The sequence below is a fragment of the Limanda limanda genome, chromosome 21 (assembly GCF_963576545.1).
Source record: "Limanda limanda chromosome 21, fLimLim1.1, whole genome shotgun sequence".
NCBI lineage: Eukaryota > Metazoa > Chordata > Actinopteri > Pleuronectiformes > Pleuronectidae > Limanda > Limanda limanda.
The window spans coordinates 12,128,464-12,146,385 of record NC_083656.1 but is presented as its reverse complement, the minus strand read 5'-3'; the positions used below and the strand labels follow the sequence as shown (position 1 = coordinate 12,146,385).

The window sequence follows — 17,922 nt, the reverse complement described above, 5'->3', positions numbered from 1 at the left end:
CAGGTGACTGACCTAAGAAAGCCTGTAGCCGCCCCCCACAGGAGATTATGTGCTTGTATGTGTGTCCGCGGCGCTTCCCGGTTCTTCCCGGCATTACGCTGCCGGTGCGAACATGGGCAAGGAAATTAGGTGGACCGCTTTTCGCGGCGCTTCTACTGTGACGATAATATATTGTTTTACATTGCATGTGTCACGTCATGATAATTCAGTCTCTTGTGCCGCCCTCTAGGCTTTTTTCACCCTAGGCAACCGCCTATGTCGCCTGTACCAGGAGCCGCCCCTGCCCTGTGGACATGTCCGGCTCAGCCGCGACTGAAGCGCTGCTTGCTGGCTGCACCCCGCACCCATGGCTGGAGGTCAAAGCCCGGGACCCAGACCTCCAGGGTGACACAGGCAAAATATACAATAAGTAAAATCAGTGGACATTCTAGAATCTACTGGGGCCCCAAAAAAAATATTCCAAGGGGGGGGGGCCTCAAAACTGTTTATCAACATGTTATAAATAATCTTTAAAAAGCAGAATAAAGGAGGTAAAATCATTCAAAGAGATGTTTTAAAAATGTTTTAAAGCAGCTTATTCTATTTCTAATGCACACAAATTCCACCCTAGCTTTTAACAATACTATGGTGCACATTATGGTACACACTGTGGTACATTAGTTAGATACCACAGTACTTGTACCATAGTTCATTACATACTCTACTAGAGTACATTTTTTTTCTATAAATAGTGGAAATGGAGACGCGTCACTCGTCTTTATATACAGTCTATGATTATTTTTCATAGAAAACAATGCGAAGAGTTCCTTTAAAAAATCTCCGTTGAATTTTTCTGTTCTAGATTTACTTGAAGTGATCACAGTCACTTATTCACAATTTCTCACTGTTATAGAAGTTTTTTGGAAGCTGGTGAAAGGAGAACTCAGGCAGCAGCTGATGTCTTATGCAAAAGATTTTAATATAGACTTGATACGTCAAGGAGACAAGAAGGTGGAACAATTTCACAACGCCGACAGAGTAACGTGAGCAATTGTCACCCCCGAGTCTGAAGATGTCTCCCACAGCATTCCAGTAAATCTCCCTCTACTTTTTTACATTACATTTCATTTAGCTGATGCTTTTATCCAAAGCGACTTACAATAAGTACATTCAACCATGAGGTTACAGACCCAGAACAACAAGAAAAGTTTCTTCAAAAAAAAGGAAAACGACAAAGTGCTATAAGTAATTGCCATCTAAGTACTACTTGCGTCACCCATTATAACAGCACAAACATGAATGACTAGAATTGCTGTCATTGTCTATGTTACATGTAGGTGTAGTAGTTAAGCCTTAAGTATGCATTCCTAAATCACATCGTGTCCTTACGTCTTGCCACTGGTGAAATACGCAAAAGAGTGGAAGTTGGTGTCTCTCTGTCTGGGGCATCTGAGTTAGATATGAAAGTCCCTAAGCTTAGATAGACAGAGAAGGGAGTATCTGTGGAATTAAACAGGCATTCATATTCTCCTGTACAGGTATAATATACAATATACATTATATACACAATATATAGTGGCATATAATGTGTGAGGATGGTCCCAAATTCCTCAAAACTCACCAGCATCTTAACATAATCACAATAAACCAAATATATTATTTAAATGTACAGTGAACGTAACAGTGTGTTCAGTCTGATATTGTATCTACAATATTTGGGAGTAACTCCACAGGGTCCTGGAGGTGAATGAGAAAGGACACCTGCATGGCCAGAGACGACTGTCCTGTCCCCTCATGGTTACCGCGCTGAAGGTCATTTTCTATGTCGACCACCGATGGATAGTGCAGCAGAGATGCATCGGGTTGTGGGGACGCTGGCTGAATTTCCTGCCCCGAGATCAACAAACAGTCGGGGGTGGGTGAACTATCAGGCATTGCCCTCATCATTATGGCAGAGGATCTGTTGCGGTCTGGCACCGTGGCGATGGAGAAAGTATCATCTCGAGAGTCGAGTCCGTCTAGTCACTTTTCACAGCACGAATTCTTGGCCTGTATCCTCCAGTTGTTTAACTTCCTTCTCAGCTCGGTCCTCACCTGCATCGACAGACATGTCAGAGGGAGTGTGAAATTTTGTGACATTTTCCCATCTGATGCTTGAAAAGGTAATGAAAACGAGAGCTTCATTCACTGAGGTGTTGATCAATGAGCCACCTCAAAAAAAAGAAAAGGTAAATAAGCAAATCCTTATTGGGAAACGACAAAATAATAATAATAATAAAGAGAGAAAAATGGTTGATTAAAACAATATTCACCTCCGCCAAGAAGGTTATGATTTTGTCAGTCTTTTTTTAGCAGGAACGCGATAAAAACTACTGGACAAATCTCCACAAAATCTGGTGGAAGTATGCAGTTTAAGTCAGGGAAAAATCTGTTACATTTTGGTGTGGATCTGGGGGCAGATCCAGGAAATTATTTTTCTTTCTTTGAAATCGTGGGCAGTGTTTTTTTGACACTTACATTGATTCTGAGGGGAATAATTCCTGGTTCTTAATTAGAAAAATTAGGCATAGTAGCCTCTTAAGCAGCGGGTGAGATTCGCCTAAAATGCCTGTCTGAGGAGTACTGAAAGTAAATTGAAAGCTGTTCTTGAATCATTTGGAGTACATGCATGAGCTTGGTCTCTTTGAAAGGTAACATTCTGAACTTTCCCCACCAACAGTCAGAATCAGTCTAAGTGCTACTGACATTGAGTAATAGCAGTTGGAACACAGTGAAGTAGAAGGCTTTTATTTCCGCCTGAATAATTTTTGTTAAACAGATGCCTGCAGATGACTCTAGCTGGGACTTATGAGCTGGAAAACACACTGGGACCCTAGCATGAAGCCTTGACTAGCCGTGGTTCAAATTTGATAACAATACCACAGAAAATGAATATTTCACAGATTTTTTCCTAAGGGCATGTCTAGGCGTTTTCCACAAAGGCCATTTGGAACTATGGTAACCAACCAGGCTAAAAAGGCTACTTTTACACTCAAAATCATACTTTTATATAAAGGAGGCAAAACCGGTCATATGGTTTAAAATGTATACAAATAAACATCTTTCATGTTGTTTACATCTTGATGCTGGCTGCGCTGAGATTACGCAACAGCTGACTGTGGCTATTCTTTGATGTAATAGTGTGTTTTGGACTGATTATCTTACTGGATTGGATTGTCTGGACCTTTGGCAATGTACCAAGACTGTTTTCGTTGGAATGTTAGCCATCTGTGGATTAATATGATGCTTCTTAGGTGAGTGACGTCGACTTTGTGATTGTTTTTTTTGTGTTAGTGACTTGACTGAGACGTTAATTGTACCGGCTGTGGTGATCGGATCTTGAAATGGTTTACATCAGTTGAATCGGAAGAATCTTAGCTTTCTAATGATATGTTGCATCAGTATCTAGCGGTATGAGGCAGTTCTGAAAATAACAATGTTTGAGGCTTATCGGCAGCACCGGCCCGCCCGCGAGCCGGTGCTGCTTAACAGATGACTGGTAGTTATGAGTGTGCAATTTGCGGCAGCTTAATTGAATTAAAGGGGAATATCGGGCCTTGGTGAAGGTATGCCCTCTGCTGAGTGTCAGTAAGTCTCTTTATTTAAGTGCATCCCTAAATGATTTTACCAACTACAAATCTCAATCTGACAACACTTCGGTGTTTTCTTAGGAAGATAAATTAAAACCCCCAATCAATGCATTATCTACAATATTTAGAAGGATTTTATTCTAACTTTACACTTGAGAATTCATGTATCTCTCAAAGACAGGGACAATACTGCCAATGTCTAATCAGTGGCTTACCTTATATTTAAATTATTTATATAAAAATTTAATGAGATGAATGAGATTAAATAATATGAAGCCACAAACCTCTTTATTGGCATAGCAGTAGAGCACAGCCACCAGAAAACCCTGCAAAAAGGGAGGATTTTGAGAAACATCTCGTTCGGCAACCTGTCCAACATTCGTCATGCAGAAACACTTAAGATAATGTTTAGACAGTTAAGTCGTTCTACTCTGTTTGACACGTCTTTAATAATAATTCTCTTTGTCCCCACAGACTTATGTAAAGCTTCCTTGGGTCTCTTGAAAGGCGCTATATAATTTCAAGCTATTATTATTATTAATATTGTCCAACTGAACCCACCTGAAATGAATTGAGAAAAAGGGTGTAGAAAACCTTGGTGTAGCGCAGAACGCCTGACATCTGCTCATCTGTAGCAAAAATGAATATGATCTCATGAATCCCGAACAGAGGAATGAGGGTGAGCGTTGCCTTGGCGAGCCTGAAGGGACAAATCAAACAGCATTTGTCTAAACAGTATATATACATATACACGCACAGGCACATATATAAATGACTCCTGCCAAAATTCATCACTGCATTTGACAGCCAGTCATTAGTCGAACAAATATAATCTATCTACTAATTCCACAAACTACTGTCTGTATCTATGTACGTGGAATGTACATACAAACCGTTCATCTTATCAGTTTAGTATATGTATTGTTCATTAAAAGAACAAACTGTGAACGAGTTGAACATTTCTTCTTCTCTGTCCTCGGATAAACTACAGCAGCCTTTGAAAAAATGTCCTGTTTGATAATTTCTCTTTAGAGTAAAAGCACAGTGTTCATTTAGTGCTGTAATACTTTGTATCAAGCTAGATAACTGACCAATTCTTTTAAAAGGTAAATTGCTTACGTGACATATAATTTGGCTGATACTTTACCTGAAGTGCCTTAGAATATCTGAATTCAACCATGAGGATACAAATACAGAACAGCAAGAATGATTAACGTACAATTTCTCTGAACGTTCAGTTTCACTTCATGAGAAACATTACCACAGGCCAAGAAATCATCCCATTCCAAACAGGGCACTACAAAAGTTTATCATAATGAAAAATATGAGACTACTTACCGAAGTTTGAAATCAGCGAATCCAGTCTGGTTGCTGGCTCGTAATTTGGAAAAGATGACCTTCAGGATCTTCATGAAAATCAGAAAGTTGATCTGTTCGTCAGAAAATGCAAAAGGGGAATTGTTTAATCATCTGATGCAATAAATATTGTTATTTTATGTCATAAACATGAAGCAGAGGAGTGCTTCATGTCAGAACACAAGAGATTCAGCAAAAATTGTGAGTAGATTATTAACACAGGCGATTCTTACTATTGAGGCTAAAAGAATGGGGAAACGAATGATCCACCAGTAGCCCATGTTCTCATTGAGAGCCCAGCACCTGGAAAAAAATAACAGATCATCACTGTTGGGATTTCCAACTTTTAACTATAGGTTGTGTCTGACAGAATTCCAACCAAATAAAGCTAGAGGTAGTTTTAGCACCTCTCCTGGAACCGTCACCTTATCGTGGTGGAGAGGTTTGCGTGTCCCTGTGAACCTGAGGGCTGTGTTGTCTGGAGCCTTGTGCTCCTGGTAGGGTCTCTCATGGCAGAGTGGTCTCAGGTGAGGGGCCAGACTAAGAATGGTTCAAAAACCCTCAATGAATATCGTTAGAAGAGGAGATGGGACCCAGCCCGGAGGAAGCCCGGGGCCCCCGTCTGGAGCTAGGCCCAGACGGAGGGCTCGATGGCGAGCGCCTGGTGGCCGGGTTTGCCACGGAGCCCGGTCGGGCACAGCCCGAACAAACTACGTGGCACCCCCCCTCTCTTCATCTCATGGGCCCACCACCTGTGGGAAGACCCGTTGGGGTCGGGTGCGCAGCCACATGGGTGGCAGCGAAGGTCAGGGGTCTCGACGGACCAGACCCGGGCGGCAGAAGCTGGCTCTGGGGACGTGGAACGTCACCTCGCTGTGGGGAAAGGAGCCGGAGCTTGTGAGGGAGGTGGAGCGCTACCAGTTAGATCTGGTGGGGCTTACCTCCACGCAGTCTCGGCTCTGGTACCGTACTCCTGGATAAGGGTTGGACTCTATTCTTCTCCGGAGTTGCCAAGGGCGTGAGGCGCCGGGCGGGTGTGGGGATACTCACAAATCCCCGGCTGAGCGCCGCGGTGTTGGAGTTTACCCCGGTAGACGAGAGGGTCGCCTCCCTGCGCCTAAGGGTTGTAGGGGGGAAAACTCTGACTGTTGTGTGTGCGTATGCACCAAACAGCAGCTCAGAGTACTCGGCCTTCTTGGAGACCCTGAATGGAGTCCTGCATGGGGCTCCAGTAGGGCACTCCGTAGTTCTGCTGGGTGACTTCAACGCCCACGTGGGCAACGATGGAGATACCTGGAGAGGCGTGGTGGGGAGGAACGGCCTCCCTGATCTGAACCCGAGCGGTCGTTTGTTATTGGACTTCTGTGCTAGTCATGGATTATCCATAACAAACACCATGTTCGAACATAAGGGTGCTCATAAGTGTACCTGGTACCAGAGTACCCTAGGCCGAAGATCAATGATCGATTTTGTGATCGTGTCATCTGATCTGAGGCCGCATGTTTTGGACACTCGGGTAAAGAGAGGGGCGGAACTGTCAACCGACCACCATCTGGTTGTGAGTTGGATCAGGGAATGGGGGAAATTTCCGGATAGACCTGGTAAGCCCAAACGAGTAGTGCGGGTGAACTGGGAACGTCTGGAGGAGGCCCCCGTCCTAGGTATCTTCAACTCACACCTCCGGCGGAGTTTTTCTGGCATTCCTGTGGAGGTTGGGGACATTGAGCCGGAGTGGGCGGTGTTCAAAGCCTCCATTGCTGAAGCTGCGGCGGCTAGCTGTGGCCTCAGGGTCTTAGGTTCCTCAAGGGGCGGTAACCCTCGGACACCGTGGTGGACACCGGTGGTCAGGGAAGCCGTCCGATTGAAGAAGGAGGCCTTCCGGGATATGATATCCTGGAGGACTCCTGACTCGGTTGCAGGGTACCGACAGGCCCGAAGGGCTGCAGCTGCTGCCGTGTCGGAGGCTAAGCAGCGGGTGTGGGAGAAGTTCGGAGAGGTCATGGAGAAGGACTTTCGGTCGGCACCAAAGTGTTTCTGGAAGACTATCCGGCACCTCAGGAGGGGGAAACGGGGAACCATCCAAGCTGTGTACAGTAAGGATGGGACTCTGTTGACCTCAACTGAGGAGGTCGTCGGACGTTGGAAGGAACACTTTGAGGAACTCCTGAATCCGAATAACACGCCCTCTATGTTGGAGGCAGAGCTCGAGGTTGATGGTGTTTCGTCGTCAATTTCCCTGGTGGAGGTCACTGAGGTGGTCAAACATCTCCGCAGTGGCAAAGCCCCAGGGATTGATGAGATCCAGCCAGAAATGCTAAAGGCTCTGGGTGTTGAGGGGCTGTCATGGTTGACACGCCTATTCAACATCGCGTGGGAGTCGGGTACAGTGCCAAAGGAGTGGCAAACCGGGGTGGTGGTTCCCCTGTTCAAAAAGGGGGACCAGAGAGTGTGTACCAATTATCGGGGTATCACACTTCTCAGCCTCCCTGGTAAAGTCTACTCCAAGGTGCTGGAAAGGAGGGTTCGGCCGATCGTCGAACCTCAGATTGAAGAGGAACAATGCGGTTTTCGCCCCGGACGTGGAACTACGGACCAGCTCTTCACTCTCGCAAGGATCCTGGAGGGGGCCTGGGAGTATGCCCATCCGGTCCACTTGTGTTTTGTGGATCTGGAGAAGGCGTATGACCGGGTCCCCCGGGAGAAACTGTGGGAGGTGCTGCGGGAGTATGGGGTAAGGGGGTCTCTCCTCAGGGCCATCCAATCCCTGTACTCCCAAAGCGAGAGCTGTGTTCGGGTCCTCGGCAGCCAGTCAGTTTCGTTCTCAGTGGGTGCTGGTCTCCGCCAGGGCTGCGCCTTGTCACCAATCCTGTTTGTGATATACATGGACAGGATATCGAGGCGTAGTCGTGGTGGGGAGGGGTTGCAGTTTGGTGGTCTGAGGATCTCGTCACTGCTTTTTGCGGATGATGTGGTCCTCATTGGATCATCGGCTTGTGACCTTCAGCACTCACTGGATCGGCTGGCGGCCGAGTGTGAAGCGGCTGGGATGAGGATCAGCACCGCTAAATCTGAGGCCATGACTCTTAGCAGGAAACCGATGGATTGCTTACTCCGGGTAGGAAATTAGTCCTTAGCCCAAGTGAAGGAGTTCAAGTACCTCGGGGTCTTGTTCGCGAGTGAGGGTACTATGGAGCGTGAGATTGGCCGGAGAATCGGAGCAGCGGGGGCGGTATTGCGTTCGCTTTACCGCACCGTTGTAACGAAAAGAGAGCTGAGCCGCAAGGCAAAGCTCTCGATCTACCGGTCGATCTTCGTTCCTATGCTCACCTATGGTCATGAGGGCTGGGTGATGACCGAAAGGACGAGATCGCGGGTACAAGCGGCCGAGATGAGTTTTCTCAGAAGGGTGGCTGGCGTCTCCCTTAGAGATAGGGTGAGAAGCTCAGTCATCCGTGAGGGACTCGGATTAGAGCCGCTGCTCCTTTACTTAGAAAGGAGTCAGCTGAGGTGGTTCGGGCATCTGGTAAGGATGCCCACTGGGCGCCTCCCTTGGGAGGTGTTTCAGGCACGTCCAGTGGGGAGGAGACCTCGGGGAAGACCCAGGACTAGGTGGAGAGATTATATCTCAACACTGGCCTGGGAACGCCTCGGGATCCCCCCGTCAGAGCTGGTCAATGTGGCCCGGGAAAGGGAAGTCTGGGGCCCCCTGCTTGAGCTGCTCCCCCGCGACCCGACCCCGGATAAGCGGATGAAGATGAGATGATGATGAGAGATGAATGAGTAGTTTTAGCTAGATATTAGGCATTGGTACAAATGATTTAATTATAACCTTTTCCTTCCTAGGGTTTAATCTACAAATTAAGGATGAATGTTTCACTGGTTCTCATTTCTCGTTCTGTATTAAAGCATAATTTTCCTTAGCCGTATTCAACATCAGACAGAGTTCATGGAGCTGTCTCTTCTGGGGCAAAGTCAGTATGACATTGTTTGAGTTCAGTTGCTGCGAATGTTTTCACAGTGAGGATTGTTTTGATGAAGCAGAAACACAATAATGTTTTCTCCAAGTACAATGGCACTCACTCTTTGCAATAAAGGCGTGAGGGGAGGTAGGAGCAGGTTGAGTCAGGTATAATACCTTATACAAATCATTATTTTAAACCTTTCTCTTAATCTATTTAATATTTGGAATTTGCTAGCAAAGTGTGCGTCACAACGATGGTCAGTCTCACAGCTGTCCTGATAGGAGAGTCTAGAGAGAGTTTGTTATGGCTCATATGCTGCAGCCGAGATGGCAAGGAGCAGGACATTTTCTACTCAGGGCTAGGTTAGGAGACAACATCAGACTGTCAGGGTAGGGAGAGTTGCCTAGCAACCGGCAGAGTAGCATAGAAGCATGACGGAGAGCGGCTCCCTGTCACTTCCTGGATTCGGTGACAAGAGGCGTGGGACTGCGGCTGGACCAATAAGGGAGATCCAAAGTGATTTGCGGTGACACCCCTCCAATATTTTTAACCAATCACATCAAATCTGTTGTTATAATTATATCAAACCCCTGCTGTTCGGGGCCATTGTCAACTTCCTACTGCTAACTAAATTAGCATAGGCTGTGATAATTGTCCATAGCTATGAATAACTCTTCATTGTATCTTTAAATAAAACACTTGATTAAACCAAAACCTTGGATCGGCTTCTCTCATATATATATATTTTTTTTATAGTATGTTTATTGAGCAACGTTGATACAAAATGAGGACATTAAAGAGATACTGTACAATGCTCACATTTTTCCAAATTTTACAATTTACAGTGACCCCCCATTTTGGATCAGAAGTCAGTAAGCTTTGGACATGACCAAAACATGTGTATGAGGTGGGCAGGGGACTGGTTGCATCTATTGCAGGTGTCAGTTACATTGGGATAGAATTTAGACAGTCTATGATTGGTGTAGTAAGTCCTGTGTATGAGTTTACATTAGATCAGCCCGTGTCGGGCACAGACGGAAGAGCTGTGGACCAACTCAAGGATCCTGCCCCATTGATCTTCTTTAAAATTGAGTCCCAGATCCTGCTCCCACAGATGTTTTGTGTGCTGTGGGAAAACTGAAGTGATGGCGTCCATTGCATTAAAAATACGGGAGATATTCCTTTTCTGATTGGGGTTTATCATAAGAAGGGTGTCCAACAGAGTCTGGGGGGGGGGTGTTCGGAAAATCAGGGTAGTTTTTCTGGGCAAAATGTCTAATTTGAAAAATACGGAAAAGGTGAGATGAGGGGAGATTAAATCACTGAAGGTCATGAACGTGCCACTGTCGTAGAGGTCACCGACAGATGCCACACTTCTCGCCGACCACAACTGAAATGCAGAGTCCATAATGGATGGTTTAAAACTGTGATTATGGGATACTGGGGCATGAATAGAGGGACCTTGCAAGCCAAAATGTTTCCTGAATTGTAACCATATCTTAAATGACTGCTTAACTACTGGATTATCGCTGGCTTCAGTGGCTGACACAGGAAGTGGGGAACACAGCCATGACCGCAGTGAGACCTGGGATGATGACATTTCAATGTGGACCCAGGCAGGCTGGTCGGTGGCAGATTTGCCAGTCCAGTACAAGAGCTTGTGAATATTAGCTGCCCAATAGTAATATAAAAAATTGGGAAGAGCAAGGCCCCCTGTGCTCTTAGGAAGCTGCAATAACCTTTTCTGTATACGCACAGGTTTATCTGCCCAGAGAAATCTTGATATCGCCTTATCCAGTTTAGCAAAAAACTTTTTTGAGGTAAGAACAGGAATATGCTGGAAAAGGTAAAGGAATTTTGGTAGAACTGTCATTTTAATGAGGTTCACCCTACCGGCCAGTGATAGAGGCAAGGTGGACCATCTGTGAAAGTCCTCCTCAGCTCTGCCAAGCAATGGGACAAAGTTTTTATTGAAGGTGTCCGTCAGGGACCTTGCTATAAGTATACCCAAATATTTAAAACAGTTATCCACTCTTTTAAAGGGAACTATGTTTTCTGGTAAGTCACCAACTAAGTTATTAATTGCAAATAACTCACTCTTTCCGAAGTTAAGTTTGTAGCCAGAAAGTTGGCCAAATTGCTTTAGGATGTCCAAAACTATCGGGAGAGATGTGGATGGATTTGATACATAGAGAAGTAAGTCATCTGCGTAAAGCGACAGTTTGTGTACTGAACCTTGGCGGGAAATGCCCTCAAATCCATTCTAAGATCTCAGCCAGATGGCCAGGGGCTCAATGGCTATGGCAAATAATAAAGGGGATAGTGGACCAAAGACCAAACCAAAAACCTCTCCATCACCTCAAATAGAAAGTCCCACTCCACCCTATCAAAAGCTTTCTCAGCATCCAGCGACACCACTACCTCTGGGGTGCTGGAGCTGGGCATGTTCAGTATGTTAAAAAGTCTTCTGGTGTTGTGGAATGAGTGCCTCCCCAGCATGAAGCCAGTTTGATCCGATGAGATGATCTGTGGAAGCACGCCCTGACGACGAAGGGCTAAAATCTTAGCTAGAATTTTGTAATCCACATTCAGGAGAGATATAGGTCTAAAACTACTACAAAGTAAGGGGTCTTTATCTTTTTTTAAGAGAAGAGTAATTGTGGCGTTAGTCAAGGTCGGAGGAAGCTGGCCAAGAGACAGGGCCTCATTATACATATCGCACAACACTGTGGAGACAGGTTGGGCGAATTTCTTATAAAATTCTACTGTAAATCCATCCGGGCCCGGCGACTTGCCACTCTGCAAAGCACCAATAGCACTCATGATCTCAGCTGATGTAACTGGGCTGGCTAGATTACCCACCAGCTCCCCATCCACTCTAGGAAACTCAACGGTGTTTAGTGTACTGGCTGTACTGGTCTGGGGATGGTCAGAGGCATATAAGTCAGAATAAAATTTGGTGAATGTTTCAGTTATGGATTTTGGGTCAGTAAGAATAACACCTGGTGTTGACCTAATACTGTGAATAAGCCTGGAGGCAGAAGCGGCTCTGGCTTGCTGGGCAAGGAGTTTTCCAGCCCTGTCCCCTGATTCAAAAAAACGCTGTCTAAACTTGAGCAATTGCAATTCTGCTTCATTTGTAGATAAAAGGTTAAACTTAGTTTGGAGTTTTAAACGCTTTTTATAAAGTAGCAGGTCTGGGTTATTAGAGTAGCTATCATCAATCTCCAGGAGTCTCTGTGACAGTTCCTCCTGTCTGGACTTAGTCATTTTTCTGAGGTGCGTTGTGTAGGAAATTATGTGGCCTCTCAAGTATGCCTTAAAAGCTTCCCACAACGTTCCTTTTGATACTTCTGGTGTGTCATTTATTTCAAAAAATAGTTGTATATTGGATCTTAGGAAGTTTACAAAGAGGTCATTAGATAATAGATGTGAATTAAATCGCCATGGTTTAAAGATGCGGCTGTAATTGGGAAAATGTATGTCTAGTGATGTGGGAGCATGGTCTGAGATTACAATGCTGTGGTACTCGCATGAGTGTACATTAGAAATTAGTCTGTTGTCTAAGAGAAAAAAGTCTATTCGAGAATAGGAATGGTGGACATGCGAAAAAAAATAAAAGGATTTTTTATTGGGGAACTTAGATCTCCATGGGTCTGACAAGCCCAGCTCCTTCGAAGTGGAGGTTAGTAACTTAGCAGAATTATTGATAGAGTATGGTCTAGAGGAGGATCTGTCTAAAACAGCATCTTGTACGAAATTAAAATCCCCCCCAACAATGATGTGGTATGTTTCAATGTTGGGAATAGAATTGAAAAAATTGGATATGAATTGTTCATCATCCCAGTTTGGCGCATAGACACTAGCTAAGATGACCTGAGTGCTGCACAGCCTTCCCGTCACAATAACAAATCTACCAGCTGGGTCAGCTACAACTTTTTCTGATTCAAATGGAATGTTGCTTTGAATCAACCCCTCACATTAAACCTTGAATGATAAACATGACTAAACCTACCCCTTTTAATACGCAAGACCTCATCACTGCGCAAGTGTGTCTCCTGCAAGAAAACTACATCACCTCTCAAATCCTGAAGATGAGACATAATCTTATTTATTTTAGTAGCCTGTGCTTCTCTCATATTTAAGGATAAACGAACACGCCTGACATCACCCAATTGTCTTATGAGGATCACCAGGGGCAAGAGGTCTGAAGAAATCAGGCACATGGACACACAAACACACACGGACACACACTTACTCTTTGTTTTCTTTCAAGAGCTTCATCACCCCCCAGGGAACCACAAATAGAAGCGGTGTTCCTAAGATAAAGACAATAACGAGTGTCAGTGCTGTTAACACCTCCATAGGAAGTTTCAGACATAAATAACAATGATTGAATAAATTACAGTTCATCTATGTTTCCATGGCATCCATCTATAAAAAAAATCACAGTGTTTAAAGTGCCTGCTTTACCGCCAAAGAACCTTATTACAGTTTCTACTGTTCCAACGTGTCTGGTGTTATTGGAAATTGCGTTTTCAAGCTAACAGGTCCCAGAAGAACTCGTTGCTGTTTGTTAATCTGGACACACAGAGAATGGAACTCACCCCAGCCAAGTAGGATGTAACGCAAGTATTTGTTGTTGTCCATAAACACTGATGCTATAAGCACAGAATACAAATAAATGGCCTCTCCGGAGAACCAAAAGTGATTGGCCAAGACACAGTACTGCATCATCAACTGGGCTATCCGGCAGCCAATAGCAGCCTGGAGGAAAAGGACACGTAAAAAGGGACATTACTGTAAAAGTTGATGTTTGAATTGACCTGATTGAAGTTACTGAATGTGTCGTCTCCAAATATGAAATGTCCACTGAGGATATTTAGTGTTCAGCTACAGACAGACCTGGTGGCTGAGCATCTCCCTCACGTCGGTCTGCTTCATGATTTCTCGTCCCCAGTGGCGGTCCAGCATGGTGTCCTTAACGATGACGGAAACAGCTCGCAGGATGAAGGAGAGGAAGAGGTTCATGTGGATGTAATTCCTGAAGCAATGCAGTTTCCTGTCAGGGGATATGAATAATGGATCAATATAATGGCCTTGTATGCATGTATATTTTCTTGCTTTTATTGCAGTGCGCATTCTAAAAGGTTGTCTTTTTTTTCAGTTAATTGCACCAAACTCGAGAGTGCAGAGAGTGAATCCAATGAGATGAACGGATGTCTTGATTTCTGTTGCACATACAGACAGACATCTTTCAGAAATTTCTCAAATTACTAAATACATGTATATGATTCACAAAAACACCTATTTTGCATTTGATTTCTGCAGCTGTTTGATCGCAATTTAATCCCTAAACCCTTCCACTTCATCACGATTCAATATTTGCTGAGTAGTAGAATTATCTGCAGCTGCTTTAGCACCTGTTTTTTATGACTGCAGAGCCTCTTGGCAGCTCAGGTGATTGTTTGTTAGTACTCTATAATCATTTCACCTGAAAGCACCTCTCGCTGCATCCGTCAAGGAGCAGGAAATGAGTCAAGTGTTGCGCGGTGTGTCTGAGAGCAGAAGTGATGACAACTCACCTGAAGCTCAGAAGAATGATAAGAGCTGTGATGAGCGTGAAGAGGGACAGGGAGTAGCCGACAGTGTACAGCATCCTGAAGCTCACCATCAGTTCTTTGAACCACAGCTGTGAAAACAAATCAACGCGGGTGGTCATCATTGGGACGTCAGATAACATAAATATATATATAGTAAAGTGTATACCTTAGAGGGATATAATATTTGCAATTAATAGTTTTTAGGATAAACAGACTATTATTTAATTCAAGTCATGTTGTAAATCCACCAGAAACAATTATATATGGACTCTAAATAATACTAATGAAAATTATATTTAATATATACTAATATAAAATGCAGATAAATCCAAAGTGATGGCCACCGGAATTTGAAAGCTCTGGAATTAGCTTTTGATTGAATATGTCTCCACCACTTCACTAATGGTTGAGTTCAACTTTGAATGACTCCCTACAAATACAGGTTTGGGCCTTGTGTGTCTATAAAAAATGTACAAAATCAAAGTGAACATGTTTATCCCTCTTTTGCCTCCAAACTCATTGTATATCAGCTCCTTCAGAGTTTGTTCTTTTCCGTTGGGATGTGTTGACCTGCATCCTCTTTGACATGAATGATACAAGTGCTCACAGTCGCCACAAATTAACTGTCTAGCTGGTGACATTTTGGTTTGCCGCACCTCCTGAGCCGTGACCTCTTTCTCCTCCTCACACTCGGACATGTCTCTCCACACCTGCCCGCTGTCATCTCTCTCCCAGTGGCCGTCAGAGGCGCACCTCCGACGCACGGCTCCCTGCGACACTGGAGGAGAAGCAGTCAGTCAGTGCATTGTTATGTCAGTCATTACCCTCTTATTTCTAATTAGGGTCACAGGGGGTTGAAGCCAATCACAGCATGTGCAGGGCAGGAAGACCGGAGGAAAGGTGAAAATCCTGCTATGGTTATTGAATGGTTATGAATCCAGCACGTAGGGAAAGGATTTTCAGTTTGTCTATTCTGTCAAAGACTCATTCAAAGTGTGACTTACCTTGGTCATACCAGGGCAAGTAGAAAGGACACGAGATGTTGACTGCAGAGCCGGCAGGAGTATCTGGCCAGCAGGCATATATGTCAAATGTCCTGTTACAGAAGAAGCCCACTGAAACAGAAGAATAAGGACAGGAAGAATGAGAAGAATACCAAACTTGTGCTCCACAGCAATAAAACCATGAATGTTCCTTGTGATGTTATTTAAAATGGCATAATTTGACATTTTCCTAGTTTCCTTTTCCCTTTCCGGTTTGATCTCCTGTCATATTCCCTTTTGCGTGATGAGTCAGTAATCAAACAAGGTTTATTCATACCTTGAGGCAGCGGCTCATTTAATATCATTTTCACGCAGTCTTCTTTGTACTGGACCCACTTCTGATAAGTTTCCTCAAGGACTTTTCCGCTGGCCATCTCAAACTGAAAAGACAAAAACACACCGAAGGAAAACGTCCCTTCACTTTCAAGTCAAACATTTTACAAAAACCTTCCTTGAAGAAATTCCTGGTGATAAAAAGTTCTGCAGTTGAGTGACTTAAAGAGTCAACCTTGCTGATACTTTCTGTGAAAAAGAAAAGCAGAAGTTGTAATCAAATCTAACCTTTGACAGTAGCAGAAATATCAGGCAGGTCAATGCCATTATGTCTCGTGTCCTGTCCATCACTTCACCAGGTTGTTCGTCCTTGTCGGAAAAAGACTGAGAGGTAGAAGAAGAATAGAACAGCAGAAAGAGAACATGGTTGTTCACAGGATTTTAAAACAGTCGTGTGTCATTGGATAAAAGCTTCAACTGTTCCAAGGACGACAAAGTGCTCCTGCAGAACAAATGTGAGAACATCCCTGTGGTGTCCAACGCTGCACTTACCTCATATATATACTGAATTGTCAACATTATCACGTATAGATTTGTATCTCAGGCTCTCTGCCTTGAATGTACATTTTACACCGACAAAACAGGTTGCACGCAGTGAAATGTTATGACTGATGTGATTGGACGAGGTTTTGCGAGGAGCTTGCCTGTTCCTCTCAACCGGTCCCCCCTCGGGTTATTTGTAAGATTTCATTTTGAATACACCAATTCCAAAAACGGGTTAGAGGGATGAATGCTGTGGCTGCAGGTTCTTGTTTTGCAGCGGTGGTGTTTCCCATGTGACCTAAAATCCCTCCCAAGTAGCAGGGTCTGGTGGGGGCTGATAATGGTGCAGGGCAAAAACTTCAAAATGTAAACTGATCTCAAAACCATATACATGATCTACTTTTTTCAAATTCTAGTGGAAGGAAAGGATCGTCATATTCTCACTAAAAAGCTTTCCCTCATTTTTGTCCCAATTGTATGTCAATCAAAATTGTCTTTAACCACGTGACAGAGTGAATTATAAAACGTTTTTCTCAGTTTGTCCCATTTGTCAAAAGAAATGAAATAGTTTACGTTTGTCACTGTGGCCTATAATGGTGCCATGTCACACCAGCTTAACCTGAGGCCACATTACTAATGAGCGCAAGCTCAGAGGGGCCCCATGCTTCCGTCATCTGCAGGGGTCCCACTCCTTTCAACAGACTAAAAAAACACTGATTGGATTTTCCTCTCCTTGTTGGTGGCATTTGACAGTCGTTGCCTGTGGCGGCCCAAGGAATGAGACCACATTGGTGTTGACTTCCCTATGCGTCCAGGAGCAGCCTCCAAAGTGGAGATCTCCCCATCTCTTTACAGCTATAATACAGTCATTATCACAAGCCACTGGTGTGTTTCTAATTTCCTTTTCAACGCTCTTAGGCTAACTATCTCACACTGGATTTAAAATTCGAAATGAGGGATTTCAAGATCTTCCTGCAGGGCCAACTAAATTCCTTCATCCTCAACTGGACCAGACTTTCTGCAGCACTGACCCGATGCTGTGCAGACACACTATAGGTCTGTCTATGCGGGACTAAGGTTGTCCCAGCTGAAGACGACAACTTCCATTAATCTGGTATGATCAGCGAGCTGCGGGCCACTGATTCTCAAGTGTGGACCAGCAGCAAATTCAAATCACAGCTGTTGTGGGATGCTGACCACACACTGTGGCCTCCTTAGGGCTCCAGGCAGGGGGAAATCTCAATGTGGCTCTTTAATTTCGAACACTTCCAAGAGTGGCTTTCACCTGAGAGTGTAATGTCACTACAAGTTGGTTTCTATTTTATTCTATTCTATTCTAACGGTGGCCTTCTATAGCAGAGACTTGCCTAAGTAATGATAGAACATAAGTGAGAGGCAAACAGCATAAACAGATTGAGAACAGCGTGGCGGGGAATCAACAACAGCAATAAGCACCTGAAGGGACTTTGAACGCTTCTATAGCAAACACAAGTCGCTCCATCGTAGTGGCAACATAAAGTGGGAGCAGGTTTGC

The 17,922-nt window shown here is 44.4% G+C and overlaps 1 protein-coding gene across 1 annotated transcript; it reads right to left on the bottom strand.

Annotated features, from left to right (window-relative positions):
• Positions 1 to 2,001: 2,001 nt before the first annotated feature.
• Positions 2,002 to 16,193, bottom strand: LOC133028316 (glucagon receptor-like). The gene is made up of 13 exons (XM_061095511.1): positions 16,134 to 16,193; positions 15,850 to 15,952; positions 15,534 to 15,644; positions 15,186 to 15,307; positions 14,512 to 14,618; positions 13,832 to 13,988; positions 13,534 to 13,693; positions 13,185 to 13,245; positions 5,198 to 5,267; positions 4,947 to 5,038; positions 4,170 to 4,308; positions 3,893 to 3,934; positions 2,002 to 2,073 (listed from the first exon to the last, which is right to left on the bottom strand). The coding sequence occupies exons 1-13, from the start codon at positions 16,191 to 16,193 to the stop codon at positions 2,002 to 2,004; spliced, it is 1,296 nt and encodes a 431-aa protein (XP_060951494.1).
• Positions 16,194 to 17,922: the final 1,729 nt, after the last annotated feature.